The 17180-nt window shown below is 36.9% G+C and overlaps 1 protein-coding gene across 3 annotated transcripts in view; it reads left to right on the top strand.

The window, feature by feature from the left end:
- The window catches only part of LOC108528882 (bifunctional heparan sulfate N-deacetylase/N-sulfotransferase 3), a 220154-nt gene that overhangs the window by 94080 nt on the left and 108894 nt on the right, over nucleotides 1–17180 (top strand). For all 3 annotated transcript variants that reach the window (XM_017870891.1, XM_017870890.1, XM_017870889.1), the window contains exon 5: nucleotides 11474–11659. In XM_017870891.1, the coding sequence (XP_017726380.1) occupies nucleotides 11474–11659 (186 nt within the window). The remainder of the gene's footprint in view (nucleotides 1–11473; nucleotides 11660–17180) is intronic.

Here is a 17180-nt window from a genome sequence, read left to right as displayed (position 1 = left end):
TATATATATATATATATAATTTTCTTTATCTATTCATCGGTTAATAGACACTGGTTGCTTCCAAATCTTGCCTACTGTAAACAGTGCTGCAACAAACATGAGAGTTGATACACTGATTTCCTTTCTTTTGGGCATATACTCAGCAGTGGGATTGCTGGATCATATGGTAGTTCTAATTTTAGTTTTTTGAGAAACCTCCAAACTGTTCTTCATAGTAGTTGCACTAATTTACATTCCCACCAACAGCGTATGAGGGTTTTCTTTTCTCCACATCCTCTCCAGCATTTGTTATTGCCTGTCTTTCTGGAGAAAAGCCATTTTAATCGAGGTGAGATGACATCTCATTATAGTTTTCGATTTGCATTTCTCTGATGATCAATGATGTTGAGCATCTTTTCAAATGCCTGTTTGCCATTTGTATGTATTCTTTTGAGAAATGTCTGTTCAAGCCCTTTGTCCATTAGTTATTCAGATTATGAGATTTTTTTACTCTAGAGTTGTTTGAGTTTCTTATATATTCTGGTTATTAATCTCTTGTCAAGTGGGGAGTTTGCAAATATTTTCTCCCATTCTGTGGGCTGTCTCTTCACTTTGTTGATTGTTTCTTTTGCTGTGCAAAAACATTTTAACTTGATGTGATCCCATCTGTCCATTTTTTGTTGGTTGCCTGTGCTTGTGGGGTATTACCCACAAAATTTTTGACAAGACCAATGTCTTGGAGCGTTTCCCCCATGTTTTCTTATTGTAGTTTCATAGTTTGAGGTCTTATGTTTAAGTCTTTAATCTATTTTGATTTGATTTTTGTATTTGGTGATAAACAGGGGTTCAGCTTAATTTTTCTACACATGGAAATCTAGTTTTCAAGCACCACTTGCTGAAGAGATTGTCCTTTCTCCAGTGTATGTTCTTGGCACCTTTGTCAAAAATGAATTGACTGCATGTGTATTAATTTGTTTCTGTGTTCTTTGTTCTATTCCATTGGTCTGTGTATCTGTTTATATGCCAGTAGTATGTTGTTTTGGTTACTATAACTCCGTAGTATAATGTGAAATCAGGTAATGTGATTCTTCCAGTTTTGTTCTTTTTGTTCAGGATAGATTTGGCTACTCTGGACCTTCTGTGGTTCCATATAAATTTTTGGATTATATTGTATATTTGTGAAAAATATAATTGGCATTTTGATAAATATTTCATTGAATCTGTAGATAGCTTTGTTTTGTATGGACATTTTAACAATATTGATTCTTCTAATCCATGAACATGAAATATCTTTTTATTTTTTTGGTGCACTCTAATTTCTTTCATCAGTGTTTTATAGTTTTCATTGTAGAGCTCTTTCGCTTTTTGGTTAATTCCTACGTATTTAATTTTATTTGTGGCTACTATATTACATTTTGACTTGTTTTTGCATTGTTCACCATTGGCATATAGAAATGTTACTGGTTTTTGTAGGTTGATCTTGTATCTTGGATTTTACTGAATTTGTTTATCAGTTCTAATAGTTTTTTGGTGAAGTCTTTAGGTTTTTCCAAATATAAGATTATACCATCTGGAAACAAGGATAATTTAACTGTTTATTGTCCAACTTGAATGCCCTTCATTTCTTTCTCTTTTCTGATTGCTATAGCTAGGACGTCCAGTGCTATGTTGAATAACAGTGGTGACAGTGGGCATCCTTGTTGTCTTCCAGATCTTAGAGGAAAGCCTTTCCGTTTTTCCCAATTCAGTATGATACCAGCTTTGCATCAGTCATAGAGGGATTTTTATTATGGTGAGGTATGTACCTTCTATACCACATTTGTTGAGGGTTTTATCATGAAGGGATGTTCGGTTTTATCAAATGCTTTTTCAGAATGAATCGAAATGATTGTTATGATTTTTGTCCTTCATTCTGTTGATATGGTGTATCACCTTGATCCAGAGTTGAGTATATTGAACCATCCTTGCATCCCAAGGATAAGTCTCACTTGGTCATGATAAATGACCTTTTCAATGTATTGTTGGATTTGGATTGTTAGTATTTTACTGAAAATTTTTGCATCAGTATTCATCAGAGATATTGGCCTGTAGTTTTCTTTTTTTGATGTGTCTTTATCTGGTTTTGGTATCAGGATAATACTGACCTCATAGAATGAGTTTGGAAGTATTCCCTCCTCCTCTATTTTTTGGAATAGTTTCAGTAGGATTGCTGCTTTGTTCTTCTTTAAATGTTTGGTAGAAATCAGCAGTATAGCCATGAAGTCCTGGGCGTTTCTTTACTGGGAGATGTTTTAGTATGTCTTCAATCTCATTACTTGTTACTGGTCTTTTCAAGTTTTGGATTTCTTCATGGTTCAATTTTGGTAGGCTGTATACGCCAAGGAATTTATTCATTTCCTGTAAGTTTTCCAGTTTATTGGCATATAGTTGCTCATAGTAGCCACTACTGACCCTTTGAATTTCTGCAATATCAGTTGTAGTGCTTCCTTTTTCATATCTGATTTTATTTATCCAGGTCCTCACCCTTTTTTTTCTTTGTTAATCTGGCTAATGGTTTGCTGATTTTGTTTATCTTAGAAAAATCCTTTTTGTTTCATTGACTTTTTTGTATTGTTTTCTTCATTTCAATTTCATTTATTTCTGCTTTGATCTTTATTATTTCTTTTCTCCTATTATTTTTGGGTTCAGTTTGCACTTGCTTTTCTAATTCTTTAAGATGCATTGTTAGGTTATTTATTTGAAGGTTTTTTTTTTTCTTTTTTGATGTAGGCACTTACAGCTGTAAACTTTCCTCTTAGTACTGCTTTTGCTGTATCCCATAGGTTTTAGCATGTTGTGTTTCCATTATCATTTCTTTTCCAAAACATTTTTCAATTTTCATGTTAATTTTTTCATTGACCCACTGATCATTCAAGAGCATATTGTTTAATTTTCATTGAGTTTGTATAGTTTCCAAAATTCCTCTTGTTGATTTCTAGTTTTATTCCATTGTTGTCAGAGAAGATGCTTGATATTGTTTGGATTTTTGTAAATGTTTTAAGACTTGTTTTATGACCTAACATATGGTCTATCCTTGAAAATGATCCATGTGCTGAGAAAAAGAATGCATATTCTGTAGCCTTTGGTTGAAATGTTCTGTAAATATATATTAGATTAATTTGTTGTATAGTGCTGATTAAGTCCAACATTTTTGTTGAGTTTCTGTCTGGGACATCTGTCCAATATTGAAAGTGGAGTGTTGAAATCTCCAACTATTACTGTATTGGGGTCTATATCTCTCTTTAGCACTAATAATATTTTCTTTATATAGCTGTGTGCTCCAGAGTTGGGTGCGTATATATTTAAAATTGTTATATACTATTACTTGGTTGACTCCTTTATCATTATATAGTGACCGTCTTCGTCTCTTCTCAGAGTAATTGTTTTCAAGTCTATTTTGTCTGATATAACTACTCCTGTTCATGTTTTATTTCAATTGGCACAGAATACCTTTTTACATCCCTTTATTTTCAGTCTATGTGTATCTTTATAGGTGAAGTGTGTTTCCTGTGGGCAACAGATCATAGAGTCTTATATTTTCATCCATCTAGCCACTCTGTGTCTTTTAATCACAGAGTTTAGTTCACTTGTATTTAATGTTATTATTTACTTGTAGAAACTTACTCCTGCCATTTTGTTATTTGTTTTATGGTTGTTTGGGGGTTTGTACTCTCTTCTTTTCTTCCTTCCTGTCTTCCTTTTAGTGAAGATAATTTTTTCTTGTGCTTTAACTTCTTGCTTGTTTCTGTTGTGTTTTTTGATTTGAGGTTGTCATGAGAGTAGCAAATACTGTCTTGTAACTCATTATTTTAAACTGATGACAACTTAACACTGATTGCGTAAACAAACTCTACAGAAAGACAACACTACACTTTATCACCTCACTTTTTAATTTTTTGTTGTTCCTTATGTCTTATTTTACTGTTTATATCTTGAAAGGTTTTTGTAGTACCACTTTTGATTGGTTCATCATTTAGTCCTTCTACTTAAGAGTAATCTACACATCACCATTACAGTGTTATCATAGTCTGTTTCTCTGTGTACCTACTATTACCAGTGTGTATTTTTACCTTCAGATGATTTCTTCTTGCTCATTAATATCCTTTTCTTTAAGATTGAAAAACTCCCTTTAGTATTTATTGTAAGACAGGTCTGGTGTTGATGAAGTTCCTCAGCTTTTGTTTGTCTGGGAAAGTCTTTATTTCTCCTTCATGCTTGAAGAATATTTCCACCAGATATACTATTCTAGCATAAAAGTTCTTTTCCTTCAGCACTTTAAATATGTATTGCCACCCTCTCCTGGCCAGTCAGGCTTCCACTGAAAAGTGTGCTGCCAGATGTATTGGAGTTCCATTGAATGTTATTTGTTACTTTTTTTCTTGCTGCATTTAGGATTCTGTCTTTGTCCTTGACTCTTGAGAGTTTGATTATTAGATGCCTTGAGGTAGTCTTCTTTCGGTTAATCTGCTTAGTGCTCCATAACCTTCTTGTACTTGAATGTTGGTGTCTTTCTCCAGGTTTGAGAGGTTTTTCTGTTATTATTCGTTTGAACAAACTTTTTACCCTTAGCTGTTTTTCTACCTCTTCTTTAAAACCAGTATCTCTGAGATTTGCCCTTTGGAGGCTATTTTCTAGATCTTATAGGTGTGCTATGTTGTTTTCATTTTGTTCTGTTTTTCTTTTGTCTCTTCTGATTGTGTATTTTCAATAGGCTGTCTTCAAGCTCACTGATTCTTTCTTCTGCTTGATCAGTTCTGCTATTAAGTGACTCTGATGCATTCTTCAGTATGTCAATTGCATTTTTCAACTCTAGAATTTCTGCTTGATTCTTTCTCATTATTTCAATGTCTTTGTAAAATTAATCTGATAGAATTTGGAATTCCTTATCTGTGTTAATCTTGAATTTCTTTGAGTTTCCTCAAAATGGCCATTTTGAGTTCTCTGTCTGAAAGGTCACACATCCTTATTTCTCTAGGATTGGTCCCTGGTGCCTTATTTAGTTCATTTGGTGAGGTCGTTTTCCTGGATCATCTTGATGCTTGTAGATGCTCATCTGTGTCTGCGCATAGAACAGTTAGATATTTATTACAGCCTTTGCAGTCTGGGCTTGTTTATGCTGGTCCTTGAGAAGGCTTTTCAGATATTTGAAGATGCTTGGTTCCCAAGCCCAATATCACTGTGGTTCTTGCAGACTTATAGAGGTACCATCTTGGTGGTCTTGGAGAAGATCTAGAAGAAGTCTCTGGATTAATAGGCAGAGATTCTTGTTCATTTCCCTTAGTTTCTCCCAAACAAACAGAGTCTCTTTCTCTGTGCTGAGCTGCCTGGAACTGGGATTATGATGATTCAAACACCCCTATGGCCACTATAACTGGGACTGTACTGGGTCAGGCCTAAAGACTCAATCAGCACAACACTGAGTCTTGTCCAAGGCCCACTATAACCACTACCTGGCTACCACTTATGTTCACTCAAGGCCCTAGGCCACTACAATCAGAAAGTGGCAAAGCCAGCCAGGTTTGTGTCCTTCCCTTCAGAGTAGCAAGTTCCTCCAGGCCCCAGGAAGGTCCAGATACGCTGTCTGGGAGCCAAGAATTAGAGTGAAAAACATTATGAATTTGCCTGATGTTCTGTTCTACTGTGGCTAAGCTGATACTAAAACCATACTACAAAGTACTTCCTGCTCTTCCTTCTCCTTTCCACAGGGAGAAGAGCCTCTCCCTCTGAGCATCACCACCAGCAGCCCTTGGCAGGGTTCTGCCAGGCCACTGGCAATGTTCACTTAAAACCAAGGGTTCTTCTGTCAGCTTGTGGTGAATGCCTCCAGGCCGGCAATTCACCCTCTGCACAGTGGGTTCCCCTCTGACCAAGAGAAGTTCCAGAAATGCTGTTCAAGAGCCTAGGCCTGGAATTAGAGATCCCAAGGGCCTGCTTATTGCTCTACCCCACTGTGACCAAGCTGGTACATAAGGTGCAAGACAGAGTCCCCTTTACTTTTCCCTATGCTTTTCTCAAACAGGAGTCTTTCACCATAGTCACGACTGCTGGGAATGTGCTGGGTCACACATGTAGTAAGCACATCCCAAGTGCCCAAGGCTCACAGCATGCTCCCTGGCTATCATTGATGGTTATTCAGGGCCCAAGAGCACTTTAATCAGCAGGTGATGAATCCTTCCAAGACTGGATCTTTCTCTTTAAGACAATGGGTTCCCTTTTGTCCCAGAGTGTGTCAAGAAATGTTCTCCAGGAGCTAGTGCCTAGAATGGGGGCCTCATGACTCTGCCTGGTGCCCTGTCCTACTATGGCTGAGCCGGTATCCAAGATGCAACACAATGTCCTCTTTACTCTTTACTCTCCTCCCTTTAAACAGAAGGAAGGAGACACTTTCATTGCTGTGAGTTGCACTTCCTGGGATTAGGGAAGGAGTGGCGCAAGCAATCCTTTAGCTGCTCTGGCTAATGTCTCCCTAGGTCACATGCCACCCTAGTGTACTGGCTCTAATCCCAACCCAGCACTAGGAGTTGCCTAAGAATTGCAGTCCTTGTGTGCTAGACTGTCTTTCAAGTTTACCACGGACCTTAGAGCATGTTGGCCCATGGTGGCGAGATTTAACAAGAAACTCGAGCACTAACTGATAACATGCATGACTTCCCCTTGGCCAAGTCTGGTCCAAATGCTCCCTCCATGTGTGAGCAAAGGCTAAGCCCGGCATGGATTTGCTCTGTGCTATGACAGGGTAGCACTGAGTTCAATATAAAGTCCCCCAGTCACTGTGCTCTCCCTCCCCCACATACACAGACCCTCTGCACTGCATGGCCACTGCTGGGAGATAGGGGAAAGGGAGCATTGGTGATTCAAGATTGTCTCTCCAACCCTCCTCAACGCCATTTTCATTAACTTTTATGAAGATAAAACGAGGTACTCTGATTGCTCACCTGATTTTTTGTTTTTCTGATGGTACTTTTCTGTATGCAGATAGTTGTTAAAATTTGGTCTTCCTGCAGGGGGTACAAATGGTGTAGACTTCTATTCTGCCATTTTGCTTTGCCCTCATAATTTTTAACTACAGTCTCAAAAACGCTTTCAAGTATTATTTACATAGATATTAAAATTTCCCTGTGAGTTACCATATGTTTATTCTTCAGACAAACAGGCAGTGTAATGAAGATAATTGAGAAAGTGAAAACTGGAATAGAAGGAGGTAGTCAGAATCAGATCATGTACTTTTTCACTAGTATTTGTTGAATACTTGCTGTTGGCAAGACACTGAGCATATCGCAGTGGATAAAATGGAACCTAAATTTCATGAAGCTTATTGTTTAATGAAAAAGAGAGATATTACATAAATGTCTTTTCTATGCAAAAAATACATGCTTACAAACTGTGCTGTGTACTATGAAAAAACGAGGAAAGCTACTAAGAGAAGTCTTAATGTCGACTTCATTTAGATTGGGACTTGTCAGTGAAATCTTCTCTGAAGATATGACAGAATAAATTATCTTCAGATTTATCCAGGTGAAGATTTGGAGTAGAAACATTTCAGGGGGAGAAACCATATATAGGAAGATACTGAGATAGAAAAGTGCTTGGTGAGTTTCAGGGAAAGGTTCATGTGACTAAAATTCAGTGAAGGATTGAGGGTGGTGCAAGATGAGGCTAGACAAAGAAGCAAGGATCATATGCAGTGCTTGTGATCATGCTAAGAATTTTGTAATTTAAATGCAAAGGGAAATCAGGAAAGGATTTTGAGTAGACAGCCATAAAATCATATTTGTATCTTTTAAATATTACTTTGCAGGAAATGTATTGGAAGGAAGCAAGAGAGGGAATGGAATTCTATGCCAAAAGGCAATGGGATAAGATGGTGGATTCGACTAGAGTGATGGTAATGATAGAATTGAAGAAAAGTAGCTAAATTTAAGATATATACAAGAGATAGTACTGATAGGACATGGCAGTGGACTAGATTTAGAAAAGAGGAAACAGCAGGTGTCAAAACTATCTTTCAACACAGCAACTTGTTTGTTGATGGTTGATGGTGTCATTTAATGACATGGAGAAACCCTGGAGAAAGAGAATATCTGGTAGGGCTGAGATGTGGAAATCATGAGTTCAACTATTGAGACTATTAATTCCACTTGTGTTCCAAATATTTCATTTACATTTCGTAGTTACATAGCCATATTCCTCAGTGTTTCTGAACCATGTCCTCCACTAGAAAACTCTTAACATAGATTCCAGAGTTCCTGGATCTACTTTCAATCAAGGATCAATGAAAAGACTAATTAGAATTAACTCTTAAGGTAGACTTTTTGCTGCAGATTAAACAACAATATGTGCTTAATCACAAATTGAACAATCTGGAGGAGAGTAATCAGCCAAAAACTTAGCATGATGGCTAAAGCTTTTAAAACATGACAGCCTGCCTTCCAGATCACACTACCTGCAATCTTAGCCCAAACTTTTCTATACAATAACATTTCAGGTGTTCTCTCTGGTGATGAATGCAAATTTGGGAGCAACTGTATGTTACCTTTTTCAAAAATGAATTTAAAAGTGGCCCTCTACTAACTGAATGACTCATGAGCTGGAAGCACTTGGCAGTGGCTGAGCATATTCGGAGGAATCAGAAGAGAAGCAGGCTTAGGAAGGGGTCGTGGGGTAGAAGTCAGAGTTCACCACAGAAGCCTCATGAGAAGAATCCCAAAATCTGCAGTGAGAGTAGAAAATACAGTCTGTCTCTTTTAGTGGAAAATAAGTGGCCTGGTAGTTTCATAATTTCCACATTATAGTTGAGTGGTAGGATCATGGCATCTAAAAACAATAGAGGCAGTGTAGTAATGACAACCGTAATTTTAAAAATTCATTAAATGTGTATCATGTTTCCAGAACTATACTAACTGCCTTTCAAAATTACGTCTGAACCACTTTGAGTTAATGCCCTTATGATTAGCATTTTAGAGAACCGGAAACAAGGCTTAGAGCTCATAGGTTGTTTGCCAAAGGCCACGCAGTTGGTAAATGAGAGCACGAACAGCCAGATATGTCTGATTCCAGAAGCGATGTTTTCTGCTACTATGCCACACTGCACCAGCACACAAATAAAAGATGAAATTAAAAAGCCCCATTTAGTTGGGTGTGCTGGTGTTCACTTGTAGTCCTAACTATCGTAGGAGGATTGCTTGAGCCCAGGAGGTTGAGGCTACAGTAAGCTATGATCACCACCACCGTACACCAGCCTGGGAAACAGGGTGAGACCCTGTCTCAATAAATTAATTAATTAATTAGAAATCACAGTAGTTCTTTAGTGTTAAAGCTAGGGGAAAAAAGTAAAAACTGTATATACATTGGTTGCCAAATATTTTTAAATCCAAAATAAGGGAAGTGTCTCTGCTATGCTGGGCCATCCTTTCATGCCATGTGGGTCCTTAAGACACAGCTGACTACTCGCAGGTATTGAAAACTACCTTGAGCTTTTGAACAGCATAATTTCTTACAAATTTGCAGATACTGGAATTTTATAACATAGCTCCTGTCATTGTGAATTTATTCCTTGGTTCTTCCTATACTCTTCGAAAAGTTTTTAACCTCCTCAGCACCACACAGCATTTCCATGTAACAAAACTGCACATGCACCCCCTGTATGTAAAAGTTGAAATTTAAAATAATAGTATTTAATAACCACTACAGAAATAATAAAGTTACTTCAGCACATTTTTTAAAGTTGTTAACCTATAATTCATTTTTTAATGTTTATGGTATAAATTCATTTTTCTTCATCTGGTCTTTACGACCATACCCCTAGCCTTCAACCACTTTAGTTGAGCACAAATTATGTGTTGATAAGGGATGTCTAGTGGGGAAAAATTACTTTAGTTTGAGTTTTAAAACCAGTAGGAAAAAAGCAATGAAATATTTCAATTCAATTTTAGTGGAGTTCTAAATATGATGGTTATGTAGTTATGGTAATTTCTGTAAATGATGCAAATAAAATGAAGAATATGAAACTTTCCCTCCCACCTTTCAGAAACACAGGAATGGTCCACTCAACCTCCAATACCACCCATCCTCTTTCTCACAGCAGTAAGATGGTGGCTTCCGTTTTTGGCATCCTCAACTACAGCTGACTGAACTGAGTTTTGAACAATAAACAGAGTTTACAAGATAAGAAAAGGGCATTCCAATTGAGGAAAACAGTCTGTACAGTATGCAGCAGTGACATGTAGGAAATCATCAGAAATTGGGGTGATGAGTGCTGATAGGAGATGAGACTATATAGGTAGGTTGGGACCAAATTTTGAGGGCCTTTTATGCCATATGCAGGAATTTGAACAAGTGTTTAGGTAATCGTAAACCATTGGCAAGCTGTTTTCCTTCTGCATTCAGGCACTTCATATACTTTCTTCCCCTCCTGTTATTGTTTAGGTTTAAAAACAAAGCTAACCATATCTCTAACTTTTTCCATATCAGTCGGCTGCATATTTCTGCAATTTAAACCATTTAGCAGCCTGATACTATGATTCTGTGTATGTGAAATTGTTATTTGGCGTGAAGACAGTCATTAATTTAAAAGAACCCCTTTGAGTGGAATTTTTGAAGATTTTTTTCCAAGCAATTGAAAAATATAAACGGAAAATAAAAAATAATTTTGGAGGAAAAAAACACCTGTCAACTACTGAAGCCATGGGTGTTCTATTTGTAAAGGACACATTTCATTTTGTGTTCCTGTGTAATTTTCCTCTATGCCTTTTTTTTAACTAGAGTCATTTTATGCACAAGAGCTTGACTTCAGATCAACTAAGTTCCCAGAATATCTGGCTGTTTGAGTACCTTCAGCTTTCACTGTAAGGACTTCTACTTCAAAACAAAAAAAAAAAAAATTACTCTGTTGAATTTTACATTATCCAATCAAAAGTGTGTGCTTCTCTGAAGGCACGGAACATTGTTACTACTGGCCCACATGCTGAGGGGACAACAGAAATGTGGCAAACTTGGTAGAAACTGTACAGCAGACAAAATAAAATCTTACCAGCAGCCTAATGAACTTGGAATGTGTTCTGTTCCTCTAATAAATATTGGTTTTATTTTGTGGGAAGTGCTTAGTTTTGTTTGCAATAAGTGTCTAACATTTAACTTGTTGACGTTATGGGCAATAGGAAAACAGGTGGCTACAACAAGGATGCGCAAAATGGAGGCTCTTTCAAATTATTCATTAAAATCACTAGTTCTGTCTCACCACCCCTCAAACACAGATGCATCAACATAAAGACTGGTGAAATGGCTAACAGGCTTCATGACATCTAGAGGTGTTAATACTTACCACTTTAATTTTACCACACAATTAAGTAATGATGCATTTAAACATATATATTTATAGTACATTTGAAAATCTTAGTGTAAGAATAGGATCAAGATAAATCTTTACATGCTCTAATTAACATTTGCTTGGTCTTAGGAGCACGGCATTCCGACGGACATGGGCTACGCTGTGGCCCCTCACCATTCAGGCGTCTACCCTGTACATGTTCAGCTTTACGAGGCATGGAAGAAGGTCTGGAATATTAAAATCACCAGCACTGAAGAATATCCACATCTGAAACCAGCTAGATACCGGAGGGGTTTTATCCACAAAAACATCATGGTGAGCTTCCTCCGGTATGCATAGGGTACAACTAATTCTGCCAGATTTACATTCCTCACTTGAAGAAAGAAAAAAACAAATGCTAGAAGCATAAATGTAGGAAAATCTCCATGCTGCAGGAAGCATACTTGTCATATGTAAGCAGAAGATGTTTTAATTAAAATCACTTCTTTTCAATTCTTCAAATATAGCTGAAAAAGGTTTCGTTACTGACATTGCCACTGGTAAGCAGGCACTGATGTTAAAATACTAAAAAAAATTACATTTAACTTGCAGATAATTTTTAGTAGACATCACTTCTTCAAAATGTTATTCAGTATGAAAAACTAACACCAACTCCGTCTATATTAACCATGCTGCTCTTTGACAAGCCAGTCAAACTGTGTTCTTCTATTTACCATGCCAGGCTAAAAACAGAACTCAACCATTTGCAGCCAGAAGCCACATGTGAAGCCCTGCAAAATCATTAACATATAATAATACAGAGTAAAAATGACAGGTGATGTTAATTAAATCATTTGCATACACCATCTAATTCTATCCTGGGCTTCTCTGTTTTGTTTTTTACAATTTCAGCAAATGTATATTGTCAAAATATGCTACTACCTCCAAAAGTAAGTAATTAAATCCTAATTTATTCCCAAATCAGAGAATCCTAAGAAAGTCCTGGTAAAGCTAGGAATGGGCCTCCTAATTTAGAATCACACACTGGGAAGAAACACCACAGAAGAACACTATGTGATGAGCCACTGCAACACTCTGTTGAACTGATATGTCTGAAGAGATGTCTACCCTCTAGAATTAGGTTATAACTGATTTCTTTTCAGACAGTTTTCAATGTCTGCAAAATTACTGAATGGATAGACATATAGCTTAGATAATCTCCCATCTTGACTTTTCCCTCAATAAAACTGTTGTAAATGTTAGACGGGGACATAATGGCCACATTTTATCCCAATCTGCCCTTCCTCTGTACTGAAAATGAACTTACTATGGCTCAAGCTGCCAGAATTCTGACCAGAGGGAGTTTAGAAGACCTGGGTTATATTTTTTTATTTCTCCTGAAAACACATTTTATCCATATTATAAATGCATGAATCCTGAGGTAATCAAGGCTCTAACAGCTTTCCTGTTTTGATGGAACTGTCCCTGTGGGTCTGCTTTTGCAGCAATCTGTGGAAACCTTCTATATTTGGCTTGTGGGCTCTTGGATGACAGTTTCCAAGTGGGAAATGTTCAGCAGACAGTAGATTACACAATAAGCGAGAGAAAACAGGGCTAGGAGCCCATTCAAATAGAGAAGCAAGTAGAGATCACAGGAGCCAATATGCCCTCCTAGGGAGAGAATGCATCTAGAAATAGGGAACTGAGGAGTGAACTTTAGATCACATTCTTATTTTGTTGTATGAGAGCAATTTTTTTCTGATGATCCATTCCCAAATCCAACTCAAAGGGACTCATTAATCTTCCCTTCAAACCAGCTATTGATTGTGCTATTATCCTTAATTCAGTTCTGTAATTCAAACATCATTCTATCCCCCCACCACCACTTCCAATCAGTGTCTATATTTCATCAATAATTCCTTTATATCTTTTTTATTTTCTTTCCCACTGCCACCATCTTAATTTACTTCCTTGACTTTCATGTGTTAACTCTGGTGCTGCTTCCTACTTTATCTATTTACAGGTTCCATCCACCACCTCACTGCAGTCTATCCCATAGTGCCAACCTTTTAATCTTTCTAAAATGCTGCCTTCATCCTGGCCTTCCTAACCTTGATTAGTTCCAGTTCCATATCCCCTAATGTGCCCTTCAGGTACCTGAAAACCATCTGGACTGTCTACCTTTCTATTTCCTATTTCCCTGTAGCTGAAACACACTCACCCCAACCAAACTCCATAATAGTATTGCTGTTACCATGCCTGTGTCATTCTTTCCACCTTGAGAGACTTTCTGGCCACTGTCTACCTATTTCTATTCCTTTTATTCTTCAATATCAAGTCCCATATCTTAAATAATTGAAAACAAAGCACCTTAGTATATAGCAACTCAATACCTAACTCATACCTACAGGGATCTTATTCTCCTCTGAATTCCTACAACACATCATTTTGTATTTTCATCAGGAATGTAAACACCAATTACACTTTAAGGTGTTTGAGCCCTAACCAAAGTCTCTGGACCCCTAGTTTTATTGCATTTTCAACTGAGTCATTTTCCTTCAGTCAAGACTTGATGGAAACCAGCACTCTATACTCTAATCCCTGGTTGTTGAATATGACTCTCTAGAAAGAACCAGTATATTAGTCCATTCTCACATTGCTATGAGGAAATATCCAAGACTAGGTAATTTATAAAGGAAAGAGGTTTAATGGACTCACAGTTCAGTATGGCTGGGGAGACCTCAGGAAACTTACAATCATGGTGGAAGGCAAAGGGGAAGCAAAGCACGTTCTTCACAAGGCAGCAGGAAGGAGAAGTGCAGAGCAAATGGGGAAGAGCCCCTTATAAAATCATCAGGTCTCGTGAGAACTCACTCGCTATCACAAGAACAGCACGTGGGAAATTGTCCCCATGATTCATTTACCTCCACCTGGTCTCTCCCTTGACATATGAGTATTATGGGGATTACAATTTAAGATGAGATTTGGGTGAGGACACAAACCCTAACCATATCAGCCAGAGACCTCTAAGAAATTAGACTACACATTCTCTCTACTTACTGATTTTAATGGAAATGCCCATTGGTAGAGACTATCATTAATCTTGCTGTAAACCCTCTAAGTGGTCTTTATTGATATCCCCCCAGAAGTATTTGTTGGCAGTTGCTCCTGATTGAGCCTTAGGTACAGGATATTGGCTTCAGTTCCCATTGGCCAAGATTCTTGTTGACCATGGCTTTCATAATCAACTCCATTATTTTCAGCAGCAATAAGGTTCCCAGAGGTTCATTGGCATCTCAAAGTTTGACTTTGATACTGATACATTCCCAGAACCAATTCTAGGGGGCAGTCCACAGCAGAATGCCTAAAAATGTTTCTCATCCTTTCTGTAGCATAAGAAAGCTGTTTCAAGGAACATGCCCATCATTCAGTGCCACTGCATTTATGGGGCAAGGCAGTGGAATATGACCCTTACCACACTCCTGATCATCTCCTTAGCCTCCTGTGGTGGTCCACTGACTCCCCTAGGGCTCTCTATGGGGTTCATACTCTCAGCAGGAGTAGTGCTCCTGCAGTTGCAGGGTAAAGCCTGCCACTTCCTCTTCACTGCATTGAAATTCAAACAATTTGAGAAATAGAAAAAATTCAAACATCTTTTTGCTTCTCTCTTCATTTTGCATAGAATCAGCTAGGCAATCAAGTCCCAAAGATGGCTCTGTATATATCCTATAATTTTCCAAGCAAAATACTCAAACTGAACCCTAGAAGTGATTCAGTCATAGTCATACACTTTTAAAATGTTAAATGGCGTTTAACACATGTTAGCATTTTATTATTTAGCTTTTGAGTCTTTCTCATTACCCCAATATAGCTTAAATCCTTCAAGAGTAGAAAACATATCTTTCTGCTCTCTCACATGGACTGGCATGGAACTAGCATATGGATCTAGCATTCTAGCATAAAACTAACTCCAGGCAACATATTAACATAGAGTCCATAGCTAGTTCCACTAGCACTTAACTAACTATTCTGTGGGCTAGCATAGAGTTTGGAATAAATATTTGTAAAATAAATGAATGAATGCTATATAAAGCATTTATTTATTCCAAATGTTTTCCAAATTCAAAATTTCATTTTTAATTTCCAAATATTACATTTATAATAGTTGTTAGGAAATAAATTTAATTCCGTTAGAATGCATTTGTATTTAGTTGTTTTTTGTTATTGTTTTTGTGTATAGATAGGATCATGAGGATGCATAATGCTTTTAAACATAGACATCGTCAGAGCTAATATTTTGTGCTTAAACAAAAGTTTTGTAACTATTTTATTAAGATAAAATAGCTTCTAAGGATATAACTTCTACCAACTTACCAACATAAATAGGATGTATAGAGTTTTGATTTATGCAGATATACTGATTGAGCTGTCTGTCCAAGGACTAGATTATACAATAGATTGTATTATATAACCAGTATTATATAATACTGTCCAAGGGCTAGATGAAAATTTATTTTAATACACCTTCAAACTAAAATAAATAAATAAATAAATAAATAAATAAATAAATAAAACTAGTGTATTTCTACAGGGTTGCAAAACATGTGAGGTCCTGGACAGGTAGTATTTTGAAAGCACTTACTGAACCAAATGTGCTTTAAGAGTAAAGACATAAAACATGAAGATTGATTTACTTAGGACAATAAGCAGAAGACCTGCCCCTATATGATTTTGTAGCACTTGTAGCTCTCTGAAGTATACTCGTTAATGTTCTGCTACTTCAAATGTATAGTGACAAACACAGGTCACCATGAAGTCATTGTAACATATTCTGCTTAAGGCTTTACCATCTTGCACAACTTTAATTCACACCTTTTATAATTGCAAAAGGCTGTAAAATTTGAAAAATCTTATCACAAGTGTATATAATTGAAGCAGATAATATATATACAAAGGATGAAGAGAAGATCTTTTACTAAATGACCTTTTATCATTTTGTTGCTACACTTTCTAAAAGTAACAAGCCAAGTGGATAATCTCTTTCTTACTGTAGGAACTGGCAGGCTTCACACTTAGAATCTGAGGTAATTACTATAGCCTGCAGTAGTCCTTTCAGACGAGAACAGATACTATGATTTGTGTCTCAAATATTCATTCTAATTTAAAATGTCATTCCCTAAGAAGCACATTGAGTTGATAATTGACTTCATTTTCTAATGCATGGCAGAATTTGGCAGAAACTATTTTCTTAAAATTCTTGCCTATTAGGATTACAGTATAGTGTGACAATCCAATACTTTTTTAAAGTCTCATTTTTACTTCTTTTTTTTAATCTCTTAAGATGCTAGAACCTACTAGGCCTCATAATAGAAGTACTCACTTTGATATTTAAAACAGACAAGTAGCTAAAATAACACAACACCCATTTTAGTTTTAAAATATTTCTTCAACTTTCTTCACTATTCCTTCCATATTAGCATCACCTTCTCTTACCTAGAGTATGATAGATTGTCCAGGCACTAGTTAGACCTGAATAATTCACTAGCTTGTGCATCATCTTCCATGAGCAAAAGCTAAGTTTCAACAAATTGATTGAAAAAAAAGCTTTTCCTTACTTTTTTCATTTTCCTTCAGGTTCTCCCAAGACAAACCTGTGGGCTTTTCACTCACACCATTTCTACAAAGAATATCCAGGGGGTCCTAAAGAGCTGGATAAGAGTATCCAAGGAGGAGAACTTTTCTTCACTGTCGTCCTCAACCCTGTAAGTACTTTATTCTCCAAATAAATAGTGAAAAATAATAGGGCGGGCAAAAATTACCCTGGCAAAGAGGCTAGGGATTGGGCCGTCATCAGCCA

The sequence above is a fragment of the Rhinopithecus bieti genome, unplaced genomic scaffold, assembly GCF_001698545.2.
Source record: "Rhinopithecus bieti isolate Rb0 unplaced genomic scaffold, ASM169854v2 scaffold_5846, whole genome shotgun sequence".
Lineage (NCBI taxonomy): Eukaryota > Metazoa > Chordata > Mammalia > Primates > Cercopithecidae > Rhinopithecus > Rhinopithecus bieti.
This window is presented reverse-complemented; position numbering and strand designations above follow the sequence as displayed.